The sequence below is a fragment of the Podarcis vaucheri genome (genome assembly GCF_965113315.1).
Source record: "Podarcis vaucheri genome assembly, chromosome: 13".
Taxonomy (NCBI): domain Eukaryota; kingdom Metazoa; phylum Chordata; class Lepidosauria; order Squamata; family Lacertidae; genus Podarcis; species Podarcis vaucheri.
This window is the reverse complement of record NC_138751.1, coordinates 41498090-41520643: the sequence shown is the minus strand read 5'-3', so window position 1 is coordinate 41520643 and position 22554 is coordinate 41498090. Positions and strand designations below refer to the sequence as shown.

Below are 22554 nucleotides of genomic sequence, written 5' to 3'. Positions count from 1 at the left end.
TTTTAGAGCGACACCCCACTTCCCCCTCTCTCCTGGGGATGGCTTCACACTTGGATTAAGTAACACACTGTCCCACTTGAACTCTTTCACCTTTCCAAAATGAAGATGATTAGCGGAGAACAAAAACTGGTGACTGTTTTGTTAGGCAGGATTCATAATGTGTTTATATGCAGAAAATTTCAAACCAGACTGAAGCAAAAACCGTATGCAATTGATATTAACTTTATTATAAACTGTATATGATGTACAAAATAAAAAATAAACAATCCAGATCTCACTGGTGACTTTTGCTTCCTTGAATAGATTGGACACTGCTGAGGTTTCGTGTGAATGTGGTGGTATGAAGCTGGATTGAATGAGTAGCAACCGTAGAGCCCATCCCAAGAAATCTTTGGTGCCCAAATTTTAAGTTGTACGGTGTGTAGCTAGTTTCCCCTTTTCCCCTTTGCTGGCACTGAGGGTGGGAGAGGACAAAAAATGATGATTCTTCGGGAGAGGCTTTGACCTGGTCTTCAGATCATTTGCAGAAGGGTAGTATATACTGAGGTGCTTTGGGAAAGTTGGCATACAAATAAAATTACAATAGAGCAAAACCCAAATCTCACCAAGCACCAATTCTTACTCTCCCCCCCCCCCCGGAGATACCCTTCTGGCACGTGAATATCACATGAAAAGCACTCTCTGAGAGACCCACAAACTGCAAGAGAAAGTCTATTGGGGAGTTTGGCCCCTCTTGTGGCTCATTTCCAAGAGAAAATCTCTGGCAGCAAGTAATTGCCAGTTTGGGTACCCAGTGATAATGCCCTCGGCTTCTATCTGTGTAACCTCAAAGTTCACCTAGTGATGGCTTGAGCAAGCAGCTTTCTTTTAAGTATAAACTCAGCAAACATTTCTGTATATTAATAACAGATTTATTTAAGTATATTTTACAGTTGCTATGAGTCTTAAGCTCCTATTTGGCCCTGGATCAGAGTTAAAAGGTATTTTTTTAAATAAATAAAAAGTTACACCAGTCAGAACCACAGAGATGTACTACTTTCCTCATAAGTAAAAATAAGGATTTGACTGTATTCAAGACAGACATATTAACAGAAACTTGACCATTAGATAACCAGTATGTGAAATCTTAATCTGGCACAGGTATTATGCACAAATATAAGTTATGATGATGTGATGGATGTTTCCTGAGCGACAGTTAGCATAACCAATTCCCCGCCCCCTTGTGTAACTAAACATTCAAGTGAATTAGACTTACAATTGTACAAACCAAAAAGACCCATCTTGCTTTAAATCAGTGTTTCCCAACGTTGGGTCTCCAGCTGCTTTTGGACTATAATTCCCATCATCCCTGACCGCTGGTCCTGTTAGCTAGGGATGATGGGAGTTGTAGTCCCAAAAAATCTGGCGGGCTGAGTTTGCCTAGGTCTGGTTTAGAGCAAGTTTAAACCTGTTTCAAGTTCAATCCCGTGCCAGGCACTTGCTCATATTACTCTCGGGAGCATTCACATGAACAAAGCAGTAGGGTGTGCTTTACTTCCAAGCTGTTCCCACGGTTGAGCTCAGAGCTGCTCTTCCCTCTTTTTTGCCCCAAGTGAGGGTCATGATTCAGTGAGGTTATACAAGAATAAGCACTGAGGGATGGGGAAAAACCCTGGTCTTCTAGTAGCATAAATAAGCCAACTATGGAGTGGGAGGTATTTTAGATCCTGTGCTTTGTACAACTTCAAACAGAAAGTAAAAGCACACACTACAGATTTCTGCATGTACAGTGGTACCTCAGTTTACGAAGTTAATCCGTTCTGGAAGTCCGTACTTAAACCAAAACCATTCTTAAACTGAGGCGTGCTTTCGGTGCCCTTCCACTATTCAGATTCCGTTCTTAGACCGAGGTAAAGGTTTGCAAACCGGGACACTACTTCCGGTTTTGCAGAGTTTGTAAACCGAATCGTTCATAAACCGGACTGTTCTTAAACTGAGGTACCACTGTACTTGATTAAAAAAAAAACCAGCTTGCTCAGATGTCGTACATAACTACTGCTGGAATGCAGTCAGGTAAACAACGCGCTCAACAGGACATGTCAAAGTTGCAAGGCGAGAGGAGGATATTTAATAGGAAACTGAAATATTCAGTAAGTGAGCAGCAGTTCTATTCACAAAATTAAAATAAAGTATCTTGCAATAAGAGTGGCTGGGAATTTCTGTATATAAAATAGGCCACTGTCAAGAGTCTAACCATGATCCAGCCGAGTTGTAAAAAAAAATATGCTGCACTTGTCTCATACGTCTTATGTTTTAACTGAAGACCTGCATACTAGTCTGCATAAAAGGCAGATATAAAAACTAAACAGTACCTTTATTTATTCAGAATCTGATGTATCCAGAGGAGAGAGATGGGGAACCTGTGGCCGTTGTGTTGTTGGACTGGTCATGCTGGCTGAGGCTCTACATATGTATCTGAGAATACTTTTATTATTTTTATTTTTATTTATTGAACTTATACCGCCCCATACCTGGAGGTTTCGGGGCGCTTCGCTGAAAAGATCACAATATATAAAATCAAAATAACACAATAACCCAATAGTACCCCCCCCAAAAAAGAGCCACATTTTAAAAGGGTATGGGGTGTCCATCAGGTCAACCAAAGGCCTGATTAAAAAGGAATGTTTCTGCCTGGCTCCTAAAGGTATATAATGAAGGCGCCAGTCAAACTTCCCCGAAATAAATCACATTAAACTCAATGGGATGGCTGAGTAAATATGCACAAGACTGTGCCATATAAATCTCTGTATAGCACTTGCCTGTGTTCACATGCTAGCAGAAAGGCACAGGTTCCACCACTGTCTTGACCAACTTAAAATTGGGGGGGGGGGGGTCATTTGCTGTACACAAACTGCCATATAAGTCCTTGATTAAATACACTTCATGTTAGGATTTATGGACCCTCTTGACTTCACAAGAACCCTGTTGGTCCTTGTAGCAGGATTAACTGCTGGTCCAGTTCTAGCTTTTGAAACCCTTCCAGAAATGAAGTAACTGAAGAGAGATGCTATCAAACCACTGTAACTCAGCTGAGATCTGAATCCAGCAAATCCAAGGCCAGTGCGCGGAACTTTTCCTTTATTCCTTTCAATCTGCATTTCACAGAATTCTGGGGGAGCAGTGTGAGATCCCAAACCAGGCAGATACCTACTCAGCAGAACGTGGGGGGGGGGGGTGAGAGAATGGATCGTACCACTTCATACTACAGGTGAATCACATCAGCTACCTGGAGTGGCTGGGGCAACCCAGTCCAATGGACGGGGTACAAATATTTTTATTAAATAATTAATATTTTTAATATACCCCTCTGTAAATATGTCCCCTGCAAATAACAAACCAGCATGGTTCTCGCCTCTCCTTTTCCTTGCTCTGCTGGCTTTCTACTTGCAGAGACCTTTGAGTAAAAACATAACTTCTCACACATAAAGATTTGCAGTCTGACGTGATATAACCCATTCTACCACTTCATTCTGCGAGAGCCCTAACAGCACAAGGTCTAGTGGATTTACAAGCAGTGGTCATGATTAAAGGATGTTTCTCTACCTTTAAAACAAAACAAAACAAATGGTTTTTTGTTAAAAAGAAACAAAAAACCACCACAAATCCAGTTGCATTAATCTTAATTCATACATATAACAAAGGCGCTAATTTTCCATTACCGGCCTCTAGTGGTGTTTTTCCCTGAACAAGAAGAAATTTCTCTGAAGAGACCAGCTAAGCTAGAATTTAACAAGAGTTGGCTTTAGTTGGAGGACGATACTTGGATGTGTGTGGCTTGGGGAGTTGTTTATAAAAAGGTTGACCATTGCTGCCAACGGCTAAAGGCTGCAGTAGCAAGAAGGGCCCTTAGATGATGATGCAGGCGTTAAAAGGGGAGCCCCGCTTACTCCCCCCTTGAGTTGGCACCAGTTTCCCCTTTCCATAGTACCCAGAAAAGACACACCTCACCTCAATCTTTTTAGAAAGCTGGAGCATCCACAGGCCATTCCCGTAGGACAAAAGTCTCCCGCCCCCAATTTCCCCGATTTCCTCGCCTTTGTTCCCTGCCTTTTCCAGCTTAACAAACTCGAGGAGGTCAATGCCGGTTTGGACAGCTTCTACGCCGCTGGCGCAGCCCAGGGTGATGTGTGCCCGACTGCCTTTCGGGAGGCTGGCGGCTGGCTGAAGCACGTCCACGTCACCAGGCCACAGAAGCATCTGCTGGTCGCTCAGTTCCACGCGGGCTCCAACCGTTCTTGGTGTGATGAAGAGAGCGGAGATGGTCAGGAAGAAGGCTTTTCCATAAGATGATTTAACAGCCTGAGTGGGGGGCGGGGGAGAAAGGATTTCTGTTAGGGCTGCCAGTGCACTCAAAGGACTGTCTTGCTTCATCAGTTATTGGTTGTGTTTAAATGACTGGATCTGCTCGTTAAAATCCATGGAGGCTTTTGCTGTTATCGACTGAAAACAGCCTTGCAAAGAACTCCACAAAAGCTACTAGCCTACAGCGTACAAAAAAGAAACTAGCTGGGCTTCCACGAACACAAAAAGCTATCATGCACACAGGAACACCATCCCAGAAACCACAGGATTTCAGCCTAAGATAAAGTGGGACATAAAGCTAGTGTCATCTAATTTACAAAAGCTTCACTGTCTGGTTGCAAGTAGCCATTCAGCAGTCTGACAAGGTTTCAAAATAAATTTTTGTATATGTATATCCTGGAAATTCAGGTATTTGCAGAGCAGTTAACAACAAGTACAGTGGTGCCCCGCAAGACGAACGCCTCGCAAGACGAAAAACTCGCTAGACGAAAGAGTTTTCCGTTTTTTGAGTCGTTCCGCAAGACGAATTTCCCTATGGGCTTGCTTCGCAAGACGTTTCGTCTTGCGAGTTCTTGTGAGTTTGTTTCCTTTTTCTTAAAGCCGCTAAGCCGTTAATAGCCGCTAATAGCCGTGCTTCGCAAGACGAAAAAACCGCAAGACGAAGAGACTCGCGGAACGGATTAATTTCGTCTTGCGAAGCACCACTGTACTATAAAATCAAAGGAAGGAAGGAAGAATAAGGAATGATCACTTGAAGCATAAATATTTTTTAAAAAAATAAATAAACCTGGGAGATGTGATTGTGGAGAGGTACTTCTCCCCAAGTGAAGGGGAGGAAGGGGTAACAGCAGAATCTGTAACTATTTGTTCTAGTTTCCAGTTATGTCTGCTTACAACATACAAGTCACATTTCATTTTGGGGACTTCACTGGAATCTCTTATTGGCTTTAAAAACAACAATAATGAATTGAATTGAGTTGCCCACTCTCTGCTGAGATGTTTGCTTTCTTGATTGGATTTTTAAAAACCTCAGCTGGGCCCCCAGGATCATATTCAGCCCGACTGTTCCACTAGCACAACATAACTTTCTCTCCCCTGCAGCCCCCCGGCACTCTCAAAATCTGCTCTAGAAGTTTGGTGGACCTTCCGGAGCAGATTTTGAGGGCATGCAGGGAGGGGAAAGGAAGGGGAAAGCCCCGGAGTGCAAGAGGAATTCTGCACTCAAAGCGTTGGGTGCAACTGCAAGGATACATATGGATTCCCTTGGAAAAGGTTTGCTCCCATCTCAAAAGACAGAGGAGAGTGAAGAAGTTGCAGTTTCCAATGCAAGAACATATGAAAAGCTCCTACAAGAACCATCCCTTTTTCCTGGTCAGAGTGGATGAAAGCAAAGTTATCACCTCCTGCTGTGCGTAGTCATCTGATCCTGGAGCCTTCCCGTAGTCAGTGAACTTCGTGGTACAGTGCAAGACCCCCGGTGGCCTTTTCACAAAGTAGCCGGTCAAGTCAATTTTTGCTTTGGGGTCTTCGCTAGGTTGTCCAACTGCAAATGAAGGAGGAAAATAATGAGTCTTGCAAACTGATTTTGTTACTTCTTCCCACTTGTTTTCCCACCCCAATTATTGCTACTGTATTGGCCCAAATATAAACCACACCCGGAAATAAGCCGCACCTTGAAAATTCAAGGGGGGGGGGAGACAATACCCGAATATAAGCCGCTCTCTTAAAATTCAACAGACACTCACACCCATTCTGTTTTACCGTATGTCTGAGACATTTTTTGTAAGGTCACGAATTTAGGCCGCACTTTAACTTTTCAGCATCAGAATTTGGAGAGAAAAAAGTGAGACTTATATTCAGGCCAATACGATATTATTCTTTTACTTGGACAATCTGCAGGGTTAGTTTAAAGCTGGAAAAGAGTGGGCATTAAACACCCGCTGACAAAAACAAGATCTGGCTCTCCCTTGGCTAATTTTTAGAACTTCCATAGACCAGGTAATATACTGAAACCAGATACTGGCATTTGATTAAGACTATACACTATACACATGCAACGTACAGATTTTTGTGAAATTTAATATAAATTTAATTTTTTTAAAAAGAAAACTGCAGCTGTCTAGTTATGTTAAATTTCTCGCAGTTTTTAATCACTGCTTGGAGGCCAGGTACCTAAAGTGTTTAAGCACAGCCCTTGCTAAGCCTTGGCAATGCAATCAAGAATTAATATGCAGTGGGGACACAACTGTGGAAGGGGTCAACTTCAGCCAGTTCAGCATGGATGAGCATTTTTGGCCAGAAGCGCACATTCACAGGAGCAGTGTGGCTGTTGACAAAAGCAGCAGCTTACACCATCTGCCCCCTGGATAATGTTTAGAAGAGGTGGTGGGAAGCTGTGCTCCCCACTCACCACCCCCAGATAATATCAGACTTTCAATTCCCCATCATCCCTGATCACAGGCCCTGCTGGCTGGGGCTCAAGGGAGTAGGAGCCTGAGAACATCTGGAAGGTCAACAGTTCTCCACCCCTGATCAAGCTTCATGGGCTGCCATTTGTAGGGGTGAAGACACCTGCTAGCTGGCTATGTTGTATTGCAGTGTTTGTAATTCCAGAGACGTTACAATGGAGGAGGAGAACAAGGGATGCAGCCTGCTAGCCAAGGAATCTGTGTCAGGTGGAGCGCTTGCTACCCTTGCCAAAGCAGGTTATCTCCTTAAGTCCAAATCATTTTATCTTTTCTTAGGGATCCAAATGGAAAGCAGACTGAATGTGTTAGTGCGGCAAGGGCACTGCGTAGAATGCAGAAACTACATTCGTAAGATTTAACCAAGATGTGGATGCTAACATTCTAACTGCAAGTGCTGCTGCAGCTTTGCTTAGGAATGTGGTGGTAAACTTCCACCAAGCTGGGTTGGCTTCGTTAGGGGCAATTTGATGCCAGTAACTAGGGAACATCTTTAAGATGAACTGCCAGTTGTGGCATGTTTAAAGATGCCCTGTTCCTGGAAATGGAGGGTGGCTAATGGAAGGAAAATATTCCCGTTTGGGTAGGGCTGTGTGGCACATATGTTGAAACATCCCATGCGCACACAGGGGGGGGGAAACGTAGCATTTAACATCCGTGAAATATTGGCTTTCATTAAATAAAAGGAAGTAAGAATCATTAAAGAGCCTCAACCCATCCATTTTGAGTGGTTCTGTGGTCCAAAGGGGCTGCCTCCCCACCCCACCTGAGAGACTCTATGTTTTGAAAGCAAATGGGGCAATGTCTGCCCAAAATCACAAAAGGTTTGCTGGGAGAGCAAATGGATTTATCAGTGGTCCAAACTCAGGTGGTGCTGAAGAGCTGCTCTGCCCTCCATGCGAGTAGCCGAAGCAGTGCATCATGCACAAGCTATGCGCACGGGAAAAGTTACCTAACCTACAGGTGCAAGTTGCGCAATTCACCTGCTCTTGGTCCAAAATGGGGTGGGGTGTTACGTAGCCAAGAGTCGAGACAGGTCAGGCTTTGGACAGGGTTTCTGCTTCTGCCATTAGAAAGCCAAGTTCTCCCAAGCCAGGAGACCCCACCCAATCCTGTTTGTAGGATTCTACTTTGCTGCTAGGTTGGCCCTGCCTTTATATTGGCAAGCACCAGAGTGTCATAAGCCTTGCACAGGGAAGGCAGTGTGGGTGAGCTGCCTAGTCCTTGTGACATGCACTCTGGTTCTTTTGTAGACTTTTGTGGTGGACTCTCCTCCCTTGGAGGTTTTTAAGCAGAGGTTGGGTGGCCATGTGTCAGGGATGCTTCAGTTGAGATTCCTGCATTGCAGGGGCTTAAGACCTGATGACCCATGGGGTCCCTTCCAACTCTACAATTCTAGGAGTCTATGACCATGCAGGTGTCTAGCATGGCACTTCTAAAGCTGCTGGTGGTGACAGTGGCAGCTCCCCTTGGTCCCAGCTTGTGCCATGAATTTTCCACTACTCTGGCACAGAGATGAAGGGAGAATGCTAGAGGATTCATTCTAGGGCAGAACTAACTTACTTTGGGATATATGCTGCAAGAAAGAAAGAAAGAAAGAAAGAAAGAAAGAAAGAAAGAAAGAAAGAAAGAAAGAAAGAAAGAAAATTGGCACGCTTGATATTCCATAGTGCAACCTAAAGCTTGTTTCTGGCTCGTAACACCCACAGCCTGCCTATAGATTTGATCCAGGAGTGAATGTGAGCAGCTTTCTGCACAGCCTCCCGAAACCAAACGTTGGAGAACACTGAGATGCCTCAAAACAGAACTGCTGAAGCGAAGGCGAGGCGGGGAAGGAGATCCCCTGCTACTCCTCAATGGGGGCCGATTAACGAAGATGGACCGGGGGTCCCTGCAGCCATTGGGAGGCTGCTGCTGGTGTAGGATGGGGAAGAGGGGCTGATCTCATTGGTTTCCAGAGTCAGATAACATGGGTGCGTGTTTGGAGGCAGGAGCACAGGGGACATGGGCAGGATTAGGCAATTGCCCACAACATCTAAGCGCTTTAGATGTTAGAATAGATCCCCTTTGTTCACAGCAAGAGTGAGGAATGTTTGCTCCTACAGATATTGTTGGACTACAACTCCCATCAGCCGCAGTCAGCATGGCCAAGGGCTAGGGATGATGGGAGTTGAGCTCTAGCAACTTCAAGAGGACTGCACAAGTTCCCCAAACCTGCAGCACACAGGACATTCTCGAAGGGTGAACTTGTGGGTTCTGCACCAGTGTCTCCCTTAACAATATGCACTCAGAATTAACAGAGTTTTGATTCTGCATAATTCCTTTTGTTTCCCCAAATGATTCAGTAATTATTGGATTCAACAAGGTGCAGCACAAATGGGTAATGAGACACTCTCAAGCTTTCTCGTCAACAGGAGAACTGGAAACTTGGATATCTTAAAAAAGGGTGAGTTTGCTGAACAATTAACCTCAAAGGAAACAACATGGGAGCTAGATAGAAGTTGCTTATCTTATGCTCAACTAGTAGAAAGCCAGGTCTCGTGGGTTAGTTAGTAGAAGGCAAATCTGACACGAAAAACAAACATGTTTTTGGGGGACCCACAGTGCTTAGCCTCCTTTCTGAAGACTTTGATACTGGCAAGCTCGTCCAAAAAGGCCTGCCCGGTCTTCCGCAAGTTCTCTGAGCTCCTTTTGCTCAAAAACCACCCATAATACAAGGGAAGGAAATCCTTTTCCAAACTGGGCTTCAGCTTCTTGAGCTCGTCCGCCGAGAGTTTCCACTGGTTCTTATCCTTCAGCTGCAAGCAATCCATTTTCCACGTCGTCTTGGGCTCCACGATGATGACCTGGTAGCGGAAGGTGTCGGCGATGTCAAAGATCTGATCCAGGCGCTCCCGCTCATGGTGGGTGTCGTCTACCACCAGCACGCTGATGTCACGCTTGCAGTAGTCGCCCAGGTCCTCGTCGACCTTGCTGTAGTCGTCGGGAATGGCGCTCCGGACAGCAGGCTGGATTTTGTAGTTGTCAGCGGAGATGACCTTGCAAGCATCTTTGTACTTGTCGTGGATGGCCTGCGCCAAAGTGGATTTCCCGCTGCCGGGCAGGCCCCGCAGAATGAACAACGTCTTCGACTCCCGGATGGTGGCTATGGTGTCGTTGTCATCCAGGAAAGGGAACTGCAAGCTCTCAGGGCGCTCCTTGGGCTGGGAAGACATTTTCCTAAATATCTTGGGCAGGAACGTGTGGCTCTTCCGGCCGAAGCCTTTGTTCTGGAAGGGAAGGGAAAGAAAAGGAATAGTTGTGCGCAGTTCAGTCGGAACATTCCAGAGAGAGATACCATCTTTGGGCCCTCAATAATAGGGCCACTGTTTTCAGTCTGAACCAGAGAGGGGATTTTTGTTTTTGTTGCTGCTGCTGCTGCTGGGCTATTCAGATGGGCACAAATGGCCCAGTGATGGCTTTTAAATGATGCTATTATGTCAGCTAAGAACATGGTGCATTCCAGAAGCAGCAGCCCTGTTAATCTGCTGTAGGGAAAAGGGGGGGGGGAGAGGGGGAAACCACACACCCTATGGCACCTTTCGAAGATGAACGTTTCTTGAGGCCTACAGAACCTCATGCCACAAATACCTTTAATTTATCTACTAATCTTCCTCTAGAGAGCACCTTGCATAGGAAATTCCACAGCTCTTTTTTAAAAAATCCAAGTTCTGATCAGCCCCATATCGTCTTGCGGCCTAAGTGGCCTTTACCAGGGGGTGGGATGCATGTCTGCCAAAATCTTCCCTAGTAACAAACCATGAAAATGGTGCGTTGCATGTTCAGTGTTTCCCTGCCTCCTGCCAGTAAGTGCCAATCAAGCAAGATGGAGAAATGAGCTGGTTTTGGACTACAATTCCCATCATCCCCGACCACTGGTCCTGCTAGCTAGGGGTGATGGGAGTTGTAGTCCAACGACAGTCAGAGACCCAAGTTTGGAAAACCCTGAACTAGGCAATTGGTTCCCACAACAGGAAGTGATGGCTCAACAAGTTTGTGGAGGATATCAGTGGCGATCTCCCACATTGGCTGCGTTCTCCCCTCCAGTGTTAGAAGAAGTATGGTTCTGCATACCAGCTGATTGGGATCGCAGGTAGGGAAAGCCCTGCTTCTGGGCTTCCCATGGGCATCTGGATGGGCAAAAGGAAGATGGGCCTTTGGCCTGATCCAGTTTACGAGGTAACCCGCTTTCTCCCTCCCTCGATCAATACACGCATGCAAGCACAAGCAATTCAGGCTCTCCCACCCAGAAGCATCAGCTGTGGCAGAGGGCATGCCATTTCAAAGTTTCCTTCTTCAGAAGCTTAAAACAAACGAAAAATGGCATGAAACTGAAGATGCAAAATACTCGCTGTCCCCACAAGCAGCAGAGGAAGCGAGAGAAGAGCTGGCTCTCTCAAGTGTGACCATTAACACACAACCGCTCTCTTTTTCTTCCCCAAAGAGATACTTCGGTGTGAAGGCAAGGACTTATGACTGGTAAGGTAAAGGGAGCCCTGACCATTAGGTCCAGTCGTTGCCGACTCTGGGGTTGCGGCGCTCATCTCGCTTTATTGGCTGAGAGAGCCGGCGTACAGCTTCTGGGTCACGTGTCCAGCATGACTAAGCGGCTGCTGGCGAACCAGAGCAACACATGGAAACGCCGTTTACCTTCCCGCTGGAGCGGTACCTATTTATCTACTTGCACTTTGACGTGCTTTCAAACTGCTAGGTTGGCAGGAGCAGGGACCAAGCAACGGGAGCTCACCCTGTTGCAGGGATTTGAACCGCCGACCTTCTGATTGGCAAGCCCTAGGCTCTGTAGTTTAACCCACAGCGCCACCCACGTCCCTAAGCTAAATGTGCAGAGCAGGCAAAAATCCGAAGAGAGAGGGCAGAGGAGCAAAAGGTGTGGGCCTGACCAGAGAGAAAGATCATGGCTCAAAGAGAATTTGCAGAAGCAGCCGGCTTTAGCAAAAAAAACAACAACAAAACAGGCTTCCCCAGGTGTGCTAAGTCCTTGGCAGAGCCAGTCCCTACCGTTAGGCAGAGGGAGGCAGCTGCCTCAGACAACACATTGTTACTTTATTGGTTATTACTGTCTCGGAATTCCTAGGGAGAGGCACTTGTGGGATTTTTCTGGCTCAGGTACTAAAATAACTTGGCTAATAGGCTATGACTTGGCGGGGTGCAGTGATGGTTGATGTTCAGCCTCGGGCAGCAAAAATGCCACGGGGCCAGTTCTGCCATGGGCGACGGAAGCAGAAAACAAAGGTGGTAAGCCGCAAGCTGGGTGCAGAGTTTGGGAGAAGATGAAGGATAAAGAGAGATGGAAAGAGGTAGAGTGAGTCTTAAGCTGTTAGATGTTGGGTGCTGCTGTTCAAGAAGGGGTAGCCAACCTGGCACTCCCAGATGTCAGATATCCAGTCCCCACTGGTCCCAGCCAAGATGGCTGATGGCCAGGGATGATGGGAGTGATGCTGCAACAGCAACACCTGGAAGGCACTCCTGCTCTTCTGAATTTCAGAGACATTACACACAGTTGTTTCGCAACCACCAAAGCAAGCTTTTAGAAGCCTTTATCAGGGGGCTGAGATTGCAATTTAAGGATCTAGGGGCCTTAGTAGACCACAAGCTTAACATGAGTAAACAGTGTGACGCAGCAACAGCACAAAAGCTAATGCTATTCTAGGCTGCATCAGTAGAAATATAGTGTCTCGATCAAGGGAATTAATAGTACCGCTCTATTCTGCCTCAGTCAGATCACACCTGGAATACTGTGTCCAGTTCTGGGTGTCACAATTAAAGAAGGATACAGTGGTACCTCGGGTTAAGAACTTAATTTGTTCTGGAGATCCGTTCTTAACCTGAAACCTGAAACTGTTCTTAACCTGAAACTGTTCTTAACCACTTTAGCTAATGGGGCCTCCCGCTGCCACCGCCACGCGATTTCTGTTCTCATCCTGAAGCAAAGTTCTTAACCTGAGATACTATTTCTGGGTTAGCAGAGTCTGTAACCCAAGGTACCACTGTATTGGCAAGCTGGAACGTGTACAGAGGAGGAAGACCAAGATCATAGAATCATAGAGTTGGAAGAGACCACAAGGGCCATCAAGTCCAACCCCCTGCCAAGCAGGAAACACCATCAGAGCACTCCTGACATATGGTTGTCAAGCCTCTGCTTAAAGACCTCCAAAGCAGGTCCACACTCCTTGGCAGCAAATTCCACTGTCGAACAGCTCTTACTGTCAGGGCTTTTAAAAGATGATCAAGTGTCTGGAAAACAAGCCTAATACGGAACAGTTGAGGGAGTTTGGTAGATTTAGCCTGGAAAAGAGGCGACAGAGGAGACAGGATAGCCATCTTCAAGTGTCTAAAGGGATGTCACATGGAAGATGGAGCAATGTGGTCTTCTCCTGCTCTGGAGGGCAAGAATTGAGCCAATGGATTCAAGTTATGAGAAAGGAGATTCTGACTAAACATCAAGAAGAACAGTAAGACAGCTGTCAGGCAGTGGAACAGTCTCCCTGAGGAGGCTGTGGGCTCCCCTTTCTTGGAGGTTTTTATGCAGAGGTTGGATGGCCATCTCTCATGGATGTGTTAGTTGATATTCCTGCATTGAAGGGGGTTGGACTCGATGACCCTTAGAGGTCCCTCCCAGCTCAGCAATTCGTGTCTCCCAGATCCTTGAAGATAAACAAGGCATCTGTGACGCCTTAATGGCTATCAAAGTAGTTATTACAGCCAAAGGGATAAACCATTCACTACTTTTGTTGACTCAGAAGCAGGGAAGACCAAGCGGCACAAGTCGACTAAGACTCGTATTACAATGTGGGGGGCGGGGAGGGGAAAGAAAAGCCATCTCTGTTCCTGTGTCCAGTTTCAAGACACAGTGAAGATGCTGCCTGTGTTTGGTCAAGACAAGGGCGTTTGAGTAGCTATTGCACTATTTTGACAAAAACAGCTGCCTGGGGAACAGCGGTTAACAATGGCTTAAAAAAACACACACACAGAAGACAAAACAAAACAATAATTGTGGGTGGGAGGGCATACACAGTGAGCACCAATTGTTTTGCAAGTGAAACTGAAATAATAAATGCTTGTGTTATAAATGAGGGGGAGGAGGCAAGAACAATGGTACCACACAAGCCAGTCTAAAGAGGAGAACTTGGATGGTTTTCCAGTCCGGAACAATTTGTCCCATTCTGCACAAAACAGGCCCCCTCCTCACTTTCCTTCCCGGTACCGCACCACACCAACAAGCAATAAGGGAGGGACCAAATAGCAAGGAGGGCACAGCTGCTTAGCTAGCTCCCCCCGCCCCCACAACCTTTACATTACAGACTGCAGATAATTGTCATAATTTGTTGGGAACCCAAGTTCCCAATCCTGCAATGCAAAAAGAAGATTGCAATGCAATGCAATTGTCCTGCGCTGTGTCACACAAGCCAAAGCCACTGCCTTCTAAGTCCCTGCAATACAAATCAGTATCATTTTAACGGTATAAATTTTTAAAGCACCTTCTCTACGATCAAACCCAATGCTGTGTACATATAATAACATACAACGGCCTGGATTCATATCTAGCAATCCTTGTTGGAAAGCCCACTGAAGTCCATGCAACTAAAATAAATGGGACACAAAACTAATTTAAGTGTAGCTGATTTGAGTGAATAAAACTTACCAAAGAGACGTCCAAATTAACTAAAGCCTGCTCCTACAAACCCTCTAAGAAACAGCTGGATCATAAGTAACTACTAGAGATACTTCCTACATAACACATTTTCCACATTCCACTGAAGGGTCTACTGTAGAGACTGTTACTCGCAGTATTCAAGGTGAACCGAGATTGAAAAGCTGCAGCGAAATAAGGGAATGGGAGGCTGTTTATATACACACACACACACACACACACACACACACACACATACACACAGACTTGGTATATTGTACAAAAATATTAATGTTTTATACTGGTTTTTTTTATTGTGTAATGAATTTCTGTTTATATTTTTAAACACAAGTCAATTGGAAACATTTTATGCAAGTTACTATGTAGCAATGCACTACTATGTAGTAACAAAAAAGGCACCAGGAGCTGAAATGGTCTAAGACACTTCTGTGTGAGAAAAAGTACACTGAGAAGAAGGCTTTGAGCTCTTCATTCTGTGCCAAATGAAAACTACAAACATCAAATGGAAAGTTGGATGCTAGTTTCTTCTTGCAAGTTGTCACAAGATTGCTTTCCACTTTTGCCAATCGCTGAGTGATGTATTTTTCATTGTTGGTTACTGGTTGACTGCTGTTGACGCTTGATCCACCAGCAAGCCTTTTTAAAATGTGATCAAACCTACCTCCCCTCTAATCCAGCACCCTTTTCTCAAGGATGAAAAGCTCCCCCAAAAACAGAACACGAACACAACAGCTCTCTCCCTACTTCCGCATCCTGGCAACAGTCTCCAAGACTGGATGGAGGTAGCCCACAGTATTTCAAAGCTCAATAAAAATGTGCGGCGACTCCAAGATGAATCAGTGAGCACCAGTTCAGACCCCATCAATGTACGGTATATGTGAAGTCAGGATTTATTGCCCCATTTATTGCCCTCTTTACACTTGCTCTGTGTTAAACCACAGAGGCTAGAGCTTGCTGATCAGAAGGTCGGCGGTTCGAATCCCCGCAGCGGAGTAAGCTCCCGTTGCTCTGTCCCAGCTCCTGCCAACCTAGCAGTTCGAAAGCACATCAAAGTGCAATTAGATAAATAGGTACCACTCCGGCGGGAAGGTAAACGGCGTTTCCGTGCGCTGCTCTAGTTCGCCAGAAACGGCTTAGTCATGCTGGCCACATGACCCGGAAGCTGTACGCCGGCTCCCTCGGCCAATAAAGCGAGATGAGTGCCGCAACCCCAGAGTCGGCCACAACTGGACCTAATGGTCAGGGGTCCCTTTACCTTTACCTTACACTTGCTTATATTGAGTCACATCTGCCATTTTAACACTCATCCACCCAGTTTGGAGATACTCTTTTTAGGCTCATCAGAATCTTCTTTTTATTCTTACCACCCAGAACGATTTGGTGCCATCTGCAAGCTCGGCTATGTAATGTTTCACCCATTGGTCCAAATTGTTTATGAACAAGGTAAGAAGCACAGGTACTGATACCAGTGATTGGGGGACCCCACATCTTAGAGCCCTCCCTTGAGAGGACCATCCATGTACCCCTACTCTCTGCTTCCTAAACTTTAACCAGTTACTGATCTACAAAAGGATTTCTCCTCTTCTTCCATGACTGCTACACTGACTCTGGAGTCTTTGGTGAAGGCAGAGGTGTACATAGGGTCCCTTGCAGGGCTCCCCGAGAGGAAAAATCGCTTTACCACATGCCTTTGTGCCACGGTGTGAGAAGGACAGGAAGCTTCTTCTGTGTTTGATCTCACCATAACAGCATACATCATACATCCCATAGTCTGATAGGTGATTTTTGTGCCCCCCAGGACTGGGCCCTTGGCCTCTAGGCGAAGAACTTTACTGAAAGCTTTCTGAACGTCAAAACGCACATTGCCTGCTATATCACACCTATCCATATGCTTACTGGCATTCTCAAATTAATCTAAAAGATTAGATAGAAAGCCATGCTGGTTCTGCTTTAGTAAGGCTTGTTCTTCTATACACTTGGCAATTCTATCCTTAATCACGCTTTCTGCTAGCTCGCCTGTAATTTCCCAGATGCCATTTTTAAGAAAATAGTCTTGCATTAGTTACTTTGCGGCCTTCAGCTACAGAGGCTGATTTTCAGGAGAGGTTGCGCATTTTTCTTAAAAGATCAGCAGCGTCATATTTGTTTCTTAAAACCTCTTGGGTGGGTACTATCGGGACCCAGAGATCTGATGGTTCTTAATCTGTCAACAAGGCCTTCTCTGGGCACATTTCTCCACATTCGCCCTATATTTGTATATAGTCACATGTGGTCACCTGTGGCACCTAAGACCCAATCCCTAAGCCACAGGGCCAGCCTGGGGCATTTTGCCACTTGAAGCACAATGCCCTATCGCCCCCTGCTACCGCTGCCATCTCACCACAGATCCATGCCCTTGCCCCTCCTGTACTCACACCACCGCAGGCATGGCAAGCATGGCACACACCTCACCTTGGGTTCAGATCTGCCTCCTGTGGAGAGAGTCTCACCCTGCCAAGCAGGAGGTGAAGCCGTTTATTTACAGCATGGGTAGGCAAACTAAGGCCCAGGGGCTGGATCCGGCCGAATCGCCTTCTAAATCTGGCCCGCAGACTGTCCGGGAATCAGTGTGTTTTACAGGAGTAGAATGTGTCCTTTTATTTAAAATGCATCTCTGGGTTATTTGTGGGGCCTGCCTGGTGTTTTTACATGAGTAGAATGTGTGCTTTTATTCAAAATGCATCTCTAGGCTATTTGTGGGGCACAGGAATTCATTCTTTTTTTGCTTTTCAAAATATAGTCCAGCCTGTCCACAAGGTCTGAGGGACAGTGGACCAGCCCCCTGCTGAAAAAGTTTGCTGACTCCTAAGTTTTACAGGATTGGAGTAATCTGTGCCACCATTTTTATTCTTTAAAACAATGCCTCTAAGCTGGCAGTTCCACACAGGATCCTCTCTCTCTGTGTGTGTGTGGGGGGGGGGGGGTGAGTTGCTACTCTGGCCTCGCCTCTGCACCAAGTGTGATTGGATCAGTCATTCCCAATGGAGTGATACAGTGGAACTGTCTGCCTTGAGCAGAAGCTGCCTGATGTGTCTCTGTATGAGTCACTGGTCTGGATTTGCCTCCTTCCAATCAGCCTCTACAGAGGGACAGACAATTCTGCCCCATCTCTGCATTGCAGACAATAGGAGCATTCAGTGCCTTAATACGGAGATGCACCAGAATGACCCATCCTCACATGACTCATGCTCTGGGCTTCCTCCAATCAAGAGTTCTGTTCTCAGAACAGAACATGGAAACAACGCTGATCAGCTTCCCTGTGGGCAGGTAAATTTAAAATTGTGTCACATTAAGAAGTAAATACTTCATTTAGGTTGTAAAACTGAAATTGCCCCGCATTTAAATTCAGTAAAAGTGCACCTGTCATCAGATTGGTCGATGTGTTTGGTTCAGGATAACCAATAGTCCAATCAAGAAGGAATGTGGTTAAAAAGTAGGCATTCTTTTTCTTTCACCAAAATGGAAAACTAAATTGGATGCTGGAGCACTACAACCCATAACAGGCTGTTTCTTCTTCTGGGACCAGTTTGGAATGCAGAATGTTTTATCTGTCTTGCATTTGCCTAAAATACTATTGGCACGTTCAGTGACCACAAGTATGCAAGCAGAATGAAGTGGGATTGAGTGGAGAAAGAAAAGGTTTGCAATAATATTCTAAACAAACAGATCTGAACATTATTATTATTTTTAAAAAAAGAAAGCAGTAAGTGGTAGGTTTTCAGAGCAAACTCAGAGCTTCTAAGAACACTGATGACTTCTCAGGGTACCTGCACCCAAATTTGAAAAAACTCATGGAACAATAAACTGTTCTGAGCATGTGCCGAGAGAGAGACAGAGAGAGAGATTTTCTAATCCAGCTGTTTGTGTGCTTTAGATAAAAACAAGAAAACAAAGCTTCGTCATAAGCCTAAATATAGATCAAATGCCCCCCCCCCCCGATTTCTTTAGCTGTAAATTGTTATTTTATTGTTTTGAAACAATATAAAAATGCACTGGTTTTTCAACAAATAAGGAAGGGTAGAGATTTTTAAAACTAGGCTATGTCAGTGAAAGAGTTTGGTTCCAGATGTACACTAAAAAAAAAAAACCACCCTGAAAATAATTTTGTTTAACGAGTTGCTCATTAGCGAGGGAAAGCACCCTAGTTTTGTTTCCAAGCAGACTGCTTCTCTAAAAATATCTCAAATTTCTTCCTGTTCCCCCAGGGTTTTACAGGTGGAAAGGAAGTCTCTTGCCTCCTGCGTGCCCAATATAAGCCAAGCAAGTGCATAGCGTTCTCGGAAAGGCTGCAAAAAAGTTAGCATTCCTCATGCAAAATGGCATTTGCTGTCGAATGGAGAACAAATGGGGTGTGGAAAGCTGGTTCAAGGGGTTGCACCAACAACTTTGAGGAGATGCTTGTAAATAGTGAATGACAGCCTAGGCAGCCAAGAAGGGCATGTACCTTCCTCATAAACATTAGGTGCTGATGCAAAAAAGAGAGAGAGAGAAAAAGTTTAAAATCTCATACTTTGCAGGGGATCTCAAACTATGGTGGGGATAAGTATGCTCTCCTCACCCCTCCTCATATTTTAGAGCATTTTCACCACTACTCACAGGGTATTTCCAACTTTACTTTATTTATTGAAAAAATAGTAAACTTCCCCCTAAACAAACCCCCCCAAAAGCATCAGCTGTGGTGTAAAATTACACCCCACCTGTGAAGCAACAGAATACAACTCCAACTAAATCGAGGAGGAACGACCCATGTAAACTGACGTTTTCTCTTGCAAACTGATGTTTTCTTTTCCTTAAGTTGAGTTGGCATTCTCCACCATGCTCCATGAAGAGTTTTGTGAAACCCAAGAGAGTTTAAGTGAACATATGTCCGTCACCAGGAGAAACCAATCTCCATGTAGCTCGCATCTGAGGCTGACAAAGTCTCTTACAAAATCAGTGGTATATTCCGTATCCAGCTCTGTCATTCATAATGGTTGCAAACCTGACCCTGGCCATAAATCTGTCTGAAAAGGGATGCCTTATCATCCTTGCAAAACGCACCCTGCACAGGTGAATTTTAAAGCCACGCGAGAAATGCAGGGCTCTCTTCCTATGCTCAGAGACCTGTCCTCCAGAAGTTAACTTCCACAAGTGTCTGTCATCCACTGCCCAGGCCCCTCTCCCTCTCCCTTCCTTTTCCCCTAAAATGAGGTTCATGCTGTAGCTTATGCCAGAAAACAAATCAAAAGTACTTGGGGAAATGCTGTAGAGTGTTGCCACACATCAGCCACCGCCAGGAAAAGTGTGGCATATTGAAAAATGTATTTCTGACAATATGCCTCCCGGACTCGCCCCATCCCATACAGAAGTGGTCTGGGTGACCTGCATGCAGAAGGGCGAACGTCCTCCCATCGGATGCCAAGGAGATAAAGAACTACGCATCTTTTAGAAGCCATCCGAAGGCAGCCCCGTTTCAGAAAGTTTTCAATGTCTGACTTCTTATTGTGCTTTCGAATGTGCTGGAAGCCGCCCAGAGCGGCTGGGTCAACCCGTTCGGATGGGTGGGGTACGAATAAAACAATTATCTGACGTTTAGAAGACATCTGAAGGCAGCCCTGCTTAGGGAAGTTCTTAACGTTCGACGTTTTATCGCGTTTTTGATATTCTGTGGTGGGGAGCCGCCCATGCGGAAACCCAGCCAGATGGGCGGGGTATAAATAATAATTTTTTATTATAATAAAACTATTGTTGTTATCATTTGAAGTCTAAAACTGGTCCTCACTTCACACCCATCTTACCACCCCCCCCACAGCTCTGGGGAACAACCTTGAGAATATTCCCCCCAAAATAAAAAAGTCTACAAGCCACCACCCCCCAAGCCCAAGACAATGAAAGAAGGAGGCTATCCCTAAGGGGTATAAAAATTATTATTATTATTATTATTATTATTATTATTATTACCTGTCTATATACGCTTAGGACTGGTCCCTTATATCCCTGACAAGCACCAGGGCAGGCAGAAACCCAACAGGCAAAGAGGGGCGCCTGACCTACTGAGCACCTGGCAGACTCAAAGCTTTTGTCAGGGGACAAAAAGTCTCATTTTTTCCCTCCAGCTGCTCGCTTACCTGCTGCTGCTGCTGCTGCTGCTGCAGACCCGGAGACGAGACACACGCGCGCGCCTCTCGCCCCTTCGCTCCGCCCGCTTCCCCGCACTTTCGCTTCCCGCCTAGGAGCCCCTTCATTCCGCCCCCCCCCCCCAATCTCGCCCCAGGACGACGAGCCCCCTCACCATGGCAGCGCCACCGAGCGGAGGGTCCCGGACGCAGCGGAATCGACGCCTCGGGAAGGTGCAAGAGCGCTGAATGGACTTCGCCTGCGTTTAGAGGGACGGAGCCCCCGCGCAGCTGCTTTTCATACACGCGGGGGGGGGGGCGAGAGGCGGGAGTGAGGGGAGGAGGAGCAAGCCACGCCCCCCCCGAGTCCCTGCCTGGCACGACAAGGAGGGGAGGCGCGGTTTCGCGGCGCAAGAGCGCGGGAGCGGAGCGCGGGTCGCGCTGCCCCCCAGAGGCCGCTTGGCTTCAGGTTCCTGCGGAAACCCCGCTTAAAAAAATACTTTCGGGAGCCGCCGAAAGGAAGAAGTAGGGGTTACGTATAAGCTAAACAAGCTATAGCTTAGGGCCCCTCTCTCTTGGGGCCCCCAAAAACATTTAAAGGGGGGGGGAAAGCTGGATGTACATCTCCAAAACATAAGATAAAAAGCAAATAAAATAAAACCTACATAAAGCAACAGTGTTTTGTTTTGTGTAGGCTTTTGTGATGTATGGTAAGTCATGGGCCCAGCCTGCTAGCCTGCTCCCTAAAATATCACCGCTTTGCTCCTTTCCATATACAGTGGACGCTCGAGTGGCGAACGTGATCCGTGCAGGATGCACATTCACAACCCGCAGCACCGCATCTGCGCAAGCGTGGGTTGCAATTCGGCATGTCTGCGCATGCGCAAAGCGTGATTTTGTGCTTCTGCACATGCGCGACCGCTGAAACCTGGAAGTAAGCCGTTCCAGTACTTCCGGGTTTCGGCGGTCTGCAACCCAAAAAAAACGCAACCTGAAGCATCTGTAACCCGAGGTATGACTCTATAGGGTGCCTACATTCTGCATGGTCTGGTTGCATGGCAACATGTGCAATGGCTCTAGATACCTATTAGGCCCGTAAATTACCGTATAGCATCTATTTAACACAAAAAACAGTGACAATTTGTTGTTGACAAAGGACAGCTGGACATATAAAGGGCCTCATTACCTTCAGTAGTTTAGGGCCTCATCAAACCTAAATCCGGCCCTGGGAGGGAGGGATATGTTTTCTTCTTCAGCGCAGCAGGGGTCCTGAGAAGGAAAGAAATGCAATCACCCCAGGCAACTCTGGAGGAGGAGAGCCAGCCAGGATTGCAGCCAGAAGTGAAGAAATAGGAAGGGAGGCATCCTACGAAAATGTTGCGCCCTAAAGGGGTTGCTTCCTCGCGCTGCCCCCCAAAAATAAAGCAGCCTAGTAAGGACCGAGCACGCTTTAGTAGACCGATAATTTCACTTTTTTTAGTAGATCAGTAATGTAAGCGTGATAGTGGTGGTTGGGAAAGAAACATGGGGGTCTGAAAGGGATGCTCTGCTTTTCAATGAAGATACACTATAACGATTTTGTTGCAAACCTCACTGGTGATACCAATTGCCCTTTTCTCATATACGTTTTAAGATCTTGCAACTCTTAAAACGGCCTGAGCAGCACTTTGATTCTTTAAAACGACAACAACCAGACTTTGGCTAATTATAATTTATTTATATCCCGCCCATCTGGCTGGGTTTCCCTGCCACTCTGGGTGGCTCCCAACTGAATATTAAAAACATGGGAAAACAGCAAACATTAAAAACTTCCCTAAACTTCTTCTAAAAGTCAGACAGTTGTTTATTTCCTGGACATCTGAAGGGAGGGCGTTTCACAGGGCGGGCACCATCACCGAGAAGG

The 22554-nt window shown here is 46.0% G+C and overlaps 1 protein-coding gene across 1 annotated transcript; it reads right to left on the bottom strand.

Annotated features, from left to right (window-relative positions):
- Window positions 1-206: 206 nt before the first annotated feature.
- Window positions 207-20964, bottom strand: CNP (2'',3''-cyclic nucleotide 3'' phosphodiesterase). Its single transcript, XM_082195021.1, has 4 exons — window positions 20828-20964; window positions 9409-10075; window positions 5742-5884; window positions 207-4338 (listed from the first exon to the last, which is right to left on the bottom strand). Exons 1-4 carry the CDS (start codon window positions 20828-20830, stop codon window positions 3886-3888), a joined length of 1266 nt encoding a protein of 421 aa, XP_082051147.1. The 5' UTR covers window positions 20831-20964; the 3' UTR covers window positions 207-3885.
- Window positions 20965-22554: the final 1590 nt, after the last annotated feature.

Excerpts from the sequence above, each read along its gene's own strand:
- CNP (XM_082195021.1), bottom strand. Across the intron at positions 5,885-9,408 it reads CAGAAAGGAGGCTAAGCACT|TTGGACAACCTAGCGAAGAC; the intron begins GTGGGTCCCCCA and ends CTTCATTTGCAG. Across the intron at positions 4,339-5,741 it reads ATGACTACGCACAGCAGGAG|GCTGTTAAATCATCTTATGG; the intron begins GTGATAACTTTG and ends CCCCCCACTCAG.